General features: G+C 40.4%; 2 protein-coding genes across 2 annotated transcripts; both read left to right on the forward strand.

Moving 5' to 3' along the window:
• The first annotated feature begins 679 nt into the window (after positions 1-679).
• LOC115621526 (mitochondrial 2-oxoglutarate/malate carrier protein) lies at positions 680-2,583 on the forward strand. Its single transcript, XM_030515192.1, has one exon. The coding sequence runs from the start codon at positions 1,275-1,277 to the stop codon at positions 2,232-2,234; it is 960 nt and encodes a 319-aa protein (XP_030371052.1). The 5' UTR covers positions 680-1,274; the 3' UTR covers positions 2,235-2,583.
• A 503-nt stretch (positions 2,584-3,086) lies between these two features.
• On the forward strand, positions 3,087-4,411 carry LOC115621527 (mitochondrial 2-oxoglutarate/malate carrier protein-like). The gene has a single exon (XM_030515193.1). It carries the CDS (start codon positions 3,103-3,105, stop codon positions 4,060-4,062), a length of 960 nt encoding a protein of 319 aa, XP_030371053.1. The 5' UTR covers positions 3,087-3,102; the 3' UTR covers positions 4,063-4,411.
• Positions 4,412-11,307: the final 6,896 nt, after the last annotated feature.

The following is an 11,307-nucleotide window of genomic DNA, read 5'->3' on the forward strand; positions in this document are numbered from 1 at the left end:
ACATACATACATACGTCTTATACATTTCATGTACAGAGTATAACAACACAAAGCAGATAAAGAAAAACGTGTGTACACACAATCTACGAATTGTACAAATACGATTTATTCCGGAAGGTGTTATAAATTAGTAGTGTGTACTACTGCATGCAAAACTCAGGCAAATGATTAGAGCAAACAAAATCAACGAGCGCGGGCGCTCACAGCCATTACAGAAATGTGCCCCATTGCCCCGCACTTTGTTAAACAACAACAACAATTAACGCAAAGAGCAGCGTACAGCTGTTCGACTGGCCGCTTGAGTTTAACAACACCGAAACAAATGAGAGCGCGAGAGAGCGAAAAACACCCGAGACTTTGAGAGCGAGTTGCCAACCAAAGGCAAATCTTCATTAGACATTTAAAGCAACTAATATTAAAAGAAATCCGCATTTAAAGTAAAGTTTATGAAAACTTAATTTTTATGTAAATTAAATACCCATTTAAATGCTCTGTGAATCTATTAGCACTAGCTTTTTGCTTTGTATCCACTTTACTATGTGCGCAAGCTGGCAACTCTGTAACTACGTCATCAGCTGTGCGCCCACGTCATGCCGCTGTGTGTGTGCGCGCAAGTTTGGTTGCAATTTTGTTTTTTTTTTTTAATATATAAGTTTAACAAATTGCATTTTGAGGCAGGCGCCACTAACAACAAGCCAGCAACTCACGTGCAAGTGGCCAACAGTTGGCCTAAAATTAGAACGTTGACTGTCGCAACAGTGACGTGCGTGACATTGAATCTCATTTTGCGGCATCGCAGAGACTGAGAGAAAGCTACTACAAGCAAAAAATAAACGAGGAAGCATTGCTGTGGTGGTGGTGATTTGGTTCGTTGGCTGGCAGTATCAGCTGCTCGCTCTGCGCGTAGGGAAAAAATAAAATTCTTATTAAGTAGAGAATTGCGTATCGCTTGTTTAACAATTGCGAAAATTCTCCAATAGCCAAGGAAAACGTACAATAACACACTGCAAACTTGCATTCCCCATCAGGCGTTGCATTTTATTAACAGCCAATGCCAGATGAACACAAAGTAACAAACACTAGCAAAGACCAGAAAAGCAACGACTTCTACACAAAACTGGAAACTGTGAGTCAAAACGTAACCACTGAGTTCCACGCGCCTGCATTTAATATCAACGCAAACGGCAGACTGTTTGTTGTATAACCGCCACACGAAAGCGAGCTAGCAGTATTCCAAAAGTGACCTAAACGTGTCCAAAAGTGAAATCGCAGCCATGTCCATCGCACAGACAGTACCAGTACCAGAAAAGAAGAAGAGTGTACCCAATGGCATTAAGTTTCTTTTTGGTGGTCTCTCTGGCATGGGTGCCACGATGGTAGTGCAACCCCTGGATTTGGTGAAGACACGAATGCAAATCTCTGGAGCGGGAAGCGGCAAGAAAGAGTTTCGTAATTCGTTCCACTGTATCCAGACGGTGGTGAGTCGCGAGGGACCTTTAGGTCTGTATCAAGGCATTGGAGCGGCCCTGCTGCGTCAGGCTACCTACACCACTGGCCGCCTGGGAATGTACACCTATTTGAATGATGTTTATCGCTCACGGTTCGAACGGGAGCCTAATGTAATGGACAGCATGGCCATGGGAACTATTGCTGGAGCATGTGGCGCTTTCATCGGTACGCCCGCTGAGGTGGCCTTGGTGCGTATGACCTCGGATGGACGCCTCCCACCGGCTGAGAGACGTAACTACAAAAATGTGGCCAATGCTTTGATGCGCATCACCAAGGAAGAGGGTCTAACAGCATTATGGAGAGGCAGTTTGCCAACCGTAGGACGCGCCATGGTTGTGAATATGACTCAATTGGCTTCATATTCGCAGTTTAAGACCTATTTCCGAACCGGACCGCTGCAAATGGATGAGGGCATTAAGCTGCACTTCTGCGCCAGCATGTTGTCTGGCCTGCTAACCACTATAACATCAATGCCTTTGGACATTGCTAAGACCCGCATACAAAATATGAAGATGGTGGATGGAAAACCAGAATATCGCGGCACCGTCGACGTCTTGTTGCGTGTGGCCCGCCAAGAGGGCGTATTTGCGCTCTGGAAGGGATTTACGCCCTACTATTGTCGTTTGGGGCCGCACACAGTGCTCACTTTTATATTGCTGGAGCAACTGAATCAGGGCTTCAACAAATACGTTTTGGGTGTGGAAAAAAGCGGTTCGGGATTGTGAGCAAAAACTGAATCAGAAGTTGTTAAAGTTTTGCAATCGTACCTATACCACATACACTTATCCACATACCTTATTATAAGAAAATCGATGTACGACCAGCGATCTATGCCAATATCAAAAGCGAACCCTAATCAGCCGAGCTAACAAAGTTGTGAAGAGAGTAGGATTAAACCAGGACAATATAACTGCGAGTGTACTCGTATATATTTAATACATGTAATCAACGTAGGGCATTTAAGAATCGGAAATTCCGTTGACAATATTACAATGTTGAGACAGTTTTCTATATAACTTGTTAAGCTTTAAGTTGAAAGTCGATTCTCAATAAAGCACATATAATCAAACGACACAAGCAAATGTCAGCAATTTAACGTCACTAGGCCAATGTTTTCGCTCTTATTATCCTGTTTAGTGTTTCTATTTCTCGCAACATTGTTTTAAGCGCAGCATCTGTTGTAAGCATCAGTAAGCGAAAGCGATCCCAGGAGGCAGTGCAACATTAAAGTGCTTTTTGTCAACTGTGATGCTACCCATATGGCCACATTCTACACTGAATTGTAATCGCTATCAGCTAGTTGCCTCTATATGGCTACCGTATGCGAATGTCCGCGATAAGCTCTATCGTTAAACTTGCCAGAGAAATTTTGTATGAATGTTTTTATTATAGTTGCACAACAGAAATCGACGTTTTCCGAGTGCAGGCAACCAAGTCAGCCACCAGCTTCAAATGATAGCGTGGCTGCTTTGCGTACGCTGATAAGACCGACGATAACCTTTAGGCAGGGTATAATAAAGTAGAACTCTTGTTATTGCCCTGGACATGTTTATTACTACAGTACTGGTTGGCCATTAAAGTGAAATCGCAGCCATGTCCATCGCACAGACAGTACCAGTACCAGAAAAGAAGAAGAGTGTACCCAATGGCATTAAGTTTCTTTTTGGTGGTCTCTCTGGCATGGGTGCCACGATGGTAGTGCAACCCCTGGATTTGGTGAAGACACGAATGCAAATCTCTGGAGCGGGAAGCGGCAAGAAAGAGTTTCGTAATTCGTTCCACTGTATCCAGACGGTGGTGAGTCGCGAGGGACCTTTAGGTCTGTATCAAGGCATTGGAGCGGCCCTGCTGCGTCAGGCTACCTACACCACTGGCCGCCTGGGAATGTACACCTATTTGAATGATGTTTATCGCTCACGGTTCGAACGGGAGCCTAATGTAATGGACAGCATGGCCATGGGAACTATTGCTGGAGCATGTGGCGCTTTCATCGGTACGCCCGCTGAGGTGGCCTTGGTGCGTATGACCTCGGATGGACGCCTCCCACCGGCTGAGAGACGTAACTACAAAAATGTGGCCAATGCTTTGATGCGCATCACCAAGGAAGAGGGTCTAACAGCATTATGGAGAGGCAGTTTGCCAACCGTAGGACGCGCCATGGTTGTGAATATGACTCAATTGGCTTCATATTCGCAGTTTAAGACCTATTTCCGAACCGGACCGCTGCAAATGGATGAGGGCATTAAGCTGCACTTCTGCGCCAGCATGTTGTCTGGCCTGCTAACCACTATAACATCAATGCCTTTGGACATTGCTAAGACCCGCATACAAAATATGAAGATGGTGGATGGAAAACCAGAATATCGCGGCACCGTCGACGTCTTGTTGCGTGTGGCCCGCCAAGAGGGCGTATTTGCGCTCTGGAAGGGATTTACGCCCTACTATTGTCGTTTGGGGCCGCACACAGTGCTCACTTTTATATTGCTGGAGCAACTGAATCAGGGCTTCAACAAATACGTTTTGGGTGTGGAAAAAAGCGGTTCGGGATTGTGAGCAAAAACTGAATCAGAAGTTGTTAAAGTTTTGCAATCGTACCTATACCACATACACTTATCCACATACCTTATTATAAGAAAATCGATGTACGACCAGCGATCTATGCCAATATCAAAAGCGAACCCTAATCAGCCGAGCTAACAAAGTTGTGAAGAGAGTAGGATTAAACCAGGACAATATAACTGCGAGTGTACTCGTATATATTTAATACATGTAATCAACGTAGGGCATTTAAGAATCGGAAATTCCGTTGACAATATTACAATGTTGAGACAGTTTTCTATATAACTTGTTAAGCTTTAAGTTGAAAGTCGATTCTCAATAAAGCACATATAATCAAACGACACAAGCAAATGTCAGCAATTTAACGTCACTAGGCCAATGTTTTCGCTCTTATTATCCTGTTTAGTGTTTCTATTTCTCGCAACATTGTTTTAAGCGCAGCATCTGTTGTAAGCATCAGTAAGCGAAAGCGATCCCAGGAGGCAGTGCAACATTAAAGTGCTTTTTGTCAACTGTGATGCTACCCATATGGCCACATTCTACACTGAATTGTAATCGCTATCAGCTAGTTGCCTCTATATGGCTACCGTATGCGAATGTCCGCGATAAGCTCTATCGTTAAACTTGCCAGAGAAATTTTGTATGAATGTTTTTATTATAGTTGCACAACAGAAATCGACGTTTTCCGAGTGCAGGCAACCAAGTCAGCCACCAGCTTCAAATGATAGCGTGGCTGCTTTGCGTACGCTGATAAGACCGACGATAACCTTTAGGCAGGGTATAATAAAGTAGAACTCTTGTTATTGCCCTGGACATGTTTATTACTACAGTACTGGTTGGCCATTAACATTAACTGTTATTTAAAATTGTTCACCAGTCGGTCTAATTTGGGGCTTACATCATTTTAGCCCCTGCAATAAAACCCAACTTTTATTCGTTGGTTGAAAAAATTTAATTTTGAACTTTTTGCTTGCTTACAAGTGCATGAATGTTGAATTTGAATACCCTGTGCCCAAAGGGTTTAAAGGTATACTAGTTCAGTGCGAATGTATGTAACCAACAGCAAGAGGCGTGGCAGACCCCCAAAGTACATACATATATATATTCTTGATCAGTACTTTCACTTTACTCCTTCAATTATCAATTACAAGCGTCTAGTGCTTATGTTAAGTTTCATTGAGTTAGGTCAAATGTAAAGGCAGTTATAGCCATGAATGGCCGCAACTGTCGCCGTTGTTGCTGGTTTGCCACAAATCTGCGCTGAACACATGCACGAACACATAGTCACGCATAACCACACATTTACCAACCTCGATGTAAATGTAGTCATTGTATTAAATCAGTAAAAAAAAACCATATTTACATGTTATATTTTAATTTAATTTATCAATTTAGTGTTAAAAAATTAAATTGGAAATTATTATTCTTATTTTTTTTTAATTGGGTACAGGGTATATAAGAGTGGCCCGCCCGACTTTAGCATTCCATTCTTCTTATTTATTACAGCTCAGCCCATAAAATTTCGCAGAAATTTATTTAAAAAGTTTCTTATTATAAAGTAAGTTTGTTAACTCAAGCGTTGTATTTTGACCACTAAAGCGCGAACTACCCAAACCAACGTTGCAGCAGCCACAACCGAATCTAACCCTCAAAAATAAAACAGCACATAAAATTAATTTTATTTCTCCGCTTATAAAGGGGAGTCGGAAGCTATGTTTATCCGATTTTGCAGTGACACAGTTATTACCTCCAAGGGGTTCGACTAGCTCCTGGGCAGCATTTACAAACACCCAAAAGTTAATACATAAATAAGTGGGCCACAATTATGACAAACGCGAATGGACCAGCAATGAAGCATATATCAAGCTTTGTACAAACTTATACAATTCCAATCTTAACTTTAAGTTTACCCTCATAAATACTCCAACTCTCAATCGTTTGGCTTTTAATTACCTCAACGTGCCAACTTCATCAGCTCCAACTCCGTTGCTTCGTAATTAAAGTATTGCACTCTCCTACACATATAGAACAACCACACTGACACTCATGTGACACAAATATGTATGTACCTATATGAAAGTAACTTGAACAGATAAAGGGGCGTCGGGGATTGGAGTTGAGATTGGCTCAATGATCAACGGCACATTTGGTTGCACTTAAAAGCGCTTGTGTTTTTTGGCATGGATGTAAACAGGATGCTCTTGTGCATGAATACTTGTGTGATTATGGAAAACTTTTGCGCAGTATTCATAGTGCATTTAACTTGTGTTCATATTAGCGTGGTGTACAATTTGAAACTCACACGTTTAAGTTAACACAAGGTTTTCGCGAACAAATCGGATAAATGGGTTGAAGTCACAAATATCCGTTGAGCTGCGGGCTCTACGGAACGTGCAACGGCGTTGGGAATCTATTTAACATGAATTTTTAATTAACACGCAAAGCACACAGACTCACTGTCGTCCTAACAGTCATATGTTTGGTGACATACAGACATTCAAACGTATATATGTGAACCATGTAAATGTAATTAATTGAACGCGGTACCATTGAGCATACATAACAAACAGTTGGCCAACGTGCAATCCATGCGCCCATCCACGCATGCAGCGACGCTGTACCATTGGCCATAGCTATAAATGTGTAGCCTTATATTCCATTAAGCCCATTTAAAAAATGTTTTTTTTTTTTTGTTGCACCATTAGTAAATATCGGATAAAAATGTAATCTTGGTCACTTAGAAACTCTCGAAAATAATACAAAATAAACTGCAATTTAGCCTTTTGAAAATTTATGCGCGAATCATCAAGCTTTGACCATTTCATCACTTATTTTCAACTGAAAGTTTATTTGTAAATTTTTTAACATAGTTTTAGTTTTTTGTGGGGTATTAAGGAATTGTTCTACTCTACCGTTCTACTTAGCATTCCTTTCTGGTATACTTGTTTTTGTGTGTTTCGCTCAACGGCCCACCAGTGACTAGCACACAAAGTTGGCTGTTTATTTTAGAACTTTACATTTGTACGAATTGATTTCGCTATTAATTCCTTTGGGGACGGAGGACGGGTGAGTGTAGCAAAAATCCAGGCTTAGATCCATACACTGGAATTGGACGCATCTGTTTAACTTCCCCGTTGCGGTCTACGTGGATATGACGAGGCTCATAACTCATCGCATTCTGTTAGCTGAGCAGCACGGTGTTGTAGCTTTTGTGTTCGCTGTATCGTTTTTCCTCTTTTCTGAATCGCTAATTGCAATACGATGCTCTAGTCTGGGCAAAATGCTCGGTTGCTGTTGCTCGTGCGCCTGAACCCTTTCGCCAAACTAATTGCTTTCAAAAACATTTCAAATCCTCAACTTTTTCAATTTGCGCATTAAGTAAGAGTTACATCATCTCTTTATACCGACCTGTTTTTGAAGTGTAGTCGTGAGGGTGATGATAATGTTGGTGACCATGTAATTGCACGCTGCACATTTGCTATTGCTTGATTCCATACACACAAAATTTTGTGACTTCAGCTCTTATACTGTATGTTACAAAAACTGACATATTTTACCGTTTGAGTATGTATGTATAGGGAAGAGAAATGGTAGGGCACAGAGAAGTTGCGATTGCATTTCAATTTGCTATATTATATGAATAGGCAGCTACTGCTATCGTTTTATTTTCCACTCAAAGAAAAACTTTAGCATCTGAGAAGTTTACGTTTACACTTTCCCCTTACTGCTTTTCTTTATTCCTACAATTTTGTTTACTACCTCCAGGCCATATTCATGTGGGTTGTTATTCGACCTTTGTCATCATGTTGCTTGTCATTTGCGTTTTCTTGCCTTTTATTTTTCCGGCTGTGCTCGGGATATTCTTGTTTGCCGCTAAGTTATTGGCGTCAAAATTGTCATTTGTCAAATTCATTCGTTTTCTTTGATTTAGTTCAGACATTTTGTTATTAGCCGCATTCAATTTCGATAAAAACTTTTACGTTTCTTGTGTTCTTTATTAATATACTTCTTGCGGTTCCCTTTTTCTTAATGATTTACTTAAGCCCACGCCTCCAGGTCGTTCTTTCTTTATACAAACTTGGCTTTGTTTCAAGTTTTTTTGTTTCTTTGGTGTCTTAAAACAAAAACTTCACTTAATTGACTGCTTCGAAAGTTAGTATTTCCTTTGCTTCTCATCCTAAGCCTGTTTATATCCGCCACTGTAAAGTGGACAGAGTGAAATAGATATGTTAGTATGTACGAGTATGTTCTACTGTATACGGATTCGTCTGCCTTGTTACTTTTCTTTAATTTCAAACCAAAACCTAAGTATTTATTATTTTACTTTTCTTTGTTTTGTAATGAAAAATTAGTATGGGCATTGTAAGTTAGATTGACGGCCTTTTCCCTCGAAGAAACATTTTTTATTTCAAACGACTACTATATGTATACATATAAAGGTTTAGCGGGCCTGAAGATAACAAAAAATTGAGGTAACATTTTTTTAATTTATTTATTTTCTTGTGGTTTGTAACATTAGCAATGCTTATGCACTTTAAATAATTTAATTGAATTTAATTTGCCACAAATTACGGGCGGCTTTTATGAGCCATCATGGTGTCATCTCTGGGCCGAGATTTATTAGAGTATAAAATTTAAGACTTACTGTAATTTACTGTTACAACGGGAATTTTACAGCCAACAACAACCACAAAAATGGCAGCAGCACCAACAGTGTCAATGTCATTGTTAAACTTGCGGCTCATCAGCAAATGCCATGGAACGCCCAATGGCCTCGCACAGCCACTGTTGTTGTTGTTGGCACAGAATATAAGTGAATTTAAACACACAGGCGCAGATATACACAGCAGTGCCAGCAACCACGATTGAAGGCCAGGATGGCTTGTACTGACAATTTTGTTGGAAAATGCAGCGGGGTCGCTGGGAAATTGAATGAGTGTGTAATTTGTATTGCATTCGTGTATATGCTTGTATTTATGTGTAAGTGCGTATGTATGCGTGAAGTTATGCAAAAATAAAAATGCCTTATTTCCAATGCCGACTCTGGTGTCCTCCGCTCTGCTCTTCTGCCTTTTTAGCAAGGTCAACTCAAGGATAGCGCAAATTTACGTGATTCAACGTTCAACTTCGCCGCTTATTGGCCGTCGGTTGCTTGCCTGGATTTTCATGCCTTTGTTTCCATGCCCCACACTTACCAATATCTGTGCATGTTTTGCTTGTTCCTTTTTTTCATTTTATACTGATGCACAAAGAATGACAAGAAAATTGCGTATGTGGCTGTTTGTGCCAGCAGCCTCATACCATGCTCTATTTGTAGCCACTCCCTCTCCAAAAGCCTCATACACCAACACGCTACGTGAATGTTGATGTTGGCGATAATCCAGTGATGTCATTTACTTGGCTCACTTGGCAGCCCAGCTGCTATGCTATATGTGCTATGCTGAATAAACTTGTTCTCGCCATTGACTGACTGTCTGTTCCTAGTTTCTTTGCTAGTCAACCGTCCTGAATTTTATATCAATTTTGCCGCTTCATTGATGGCAGCGCAACTTGAGACGTTTAGTTCAGTATGTTTTTTCTTAGCGAGCATCTCGAGGGTCCTACCTCAGGCTAATGTTGTCAGATTGGACTTTTACTTTACACTTCCACTGCTCCACAGTGACTCAAACTTGTAGGTGGTATGATTTCTAACTTAAGTTCAAAGAAAAATATTTCATTTGCATTACTATATACGAGTAGTCGTGTCGATTGTATCATATCAAGTGTGTTTATGTGTTTGTCAATAAAATTTTGCACGCATCCGCAGCGCTTCAAAGTTAAATTTACGCTTCAATTGTATAAATTCGTATATCCCATGATATTTGGAACAATGTGTCACGACATCGTAAAAGGCCAATGGCATCTATGGCTGCTCCAACCGACTCCAATAAATACGAATACATATACGTATAACACAGACATACACCCAAAGCCAACAACCTTCTGAAATGTGTGCGCATATACACACATGAACGCGCGCCTCAAATGAATATTTTTCAATTTAGATGTCGTCGTCGTCAACGCTGCTGGCGTCGTGTAATAATCATTCGATTGGCTTCTAATAACAAAGACTTATGCCTGGCTAGAGTGTAGGTGTATTTATGTTTGTGCTTTTATGTGCTTCTCACTTCCGGTGACTGTCATTTGCATGGCGGGGAGACGCGTATGTGTGTAAAGCTTGTGACTGTAACGCAAAAAATAATGTTTAGTATTTATAAATTGTTTAAGTATAAACATACACAGACATACACAGGTAAACTCACCAAAATAGCAGCGAATTGTGTAGAGATATGGAAAATCGGTAAACAATAAAGTTACACTTGAATTGTTCGAGATTTCGGCGGTGGCTTACACCAGGGCCCCAATAGCAAAAACCTCACACGCACAATCCAACAAAAGCCAATACATACTGTACATACATAAGTACGCCAGTAGCGGCACATGACTCAATTCCGTGAGCAATTCTTCAAGAGTACAGGGGCACATGCAATAAAGTCCTGAGTTCATTGAATTAGACTTGTTTGCTTTAGTCGTTGCCTCTTCTATATTGTTTATTTTATTTTCAGACTCGCTTTAATTTTTTTTTTTCTATTTTATTTGGTATACACTTTCTATCCGCCCCCGTCTTGCCTAATTATGCCATGACGGCTTCCACACACAACCAAACACAAGAAAGTGCCAACGGAGCCTGCTCCCGTGCGAGCTTCGAGGACACAATGGCCAAGGGTCGTGTTGGGGTTGGGGTTGCCTCGTCCTTTGCCATCATTTTAATATTTTTCATCAACCTTCACGTCATTTTCGCCAGTCTATGAGTAAATATTACTGTTGTTTTGACTGCCTTCGCCGCAGTAAGGTAATGTTAAAAGAAGGAATATTGATTTCGTTACGGTTGTTAAAAGCCAATAAAACATTTATTGTTATATGGAACAGAAAAACCGAGGACTTAAGCTGCCTCCTGCACATTAAAAAAAATGACCCATCATATCTAAATGTCTATAAAGATAAAAATTTTGCATATCTAGTCTATATAGTCCTACTCTGAAAATAGTAAAACAATGCAGAATGTAGAAAATATTTAAATGCTTAAAATTATTCAAAGTTTTGCAATATTAATATTGATATAAATTTATATTTTAATCAAACAGTAAATATTTTACGCAACGTACGAATAAATAGTGGTCACATTTTTCGTATAAGTTA

Source organism: Scaptodrosophila lebanonensis, unplaced genomic scaffold (assembly GCF_003285725.1).
Source record: "Scaptodrosophila lebanonensis strain 11010-0011.00,11010-0021.00 unplaced genomic scaffold, SlebRS2 tig00000024-arrow-pilon, whole genome shotgun sequence".
In the NCBI taxonomy this organism is placed as follows: Eukaryota; Metazoa; Arthropoda; class Insecta; order Diptera; family Drosophilidae; genus Scaptodrosophila; species Scaptodrosophila lebanonensis.

Bases quoted from the DNA above. Each gene is read 5' to 3' on its own strand.
- LOC115621526 (XM_030515192.1), top strand. From the start codon at position 1,275: ATGTCCATCGCACAGACAGTACCAGTACCAGAAAAGAAGAAGAGTGTA.
- LOC115621527 (XM_030515193.1), top strand. From the start codon at position 3,103: ATGTCCATCGCACAGACAGTACCAGTACCAGAAAAGAAGAAGAGTGTA.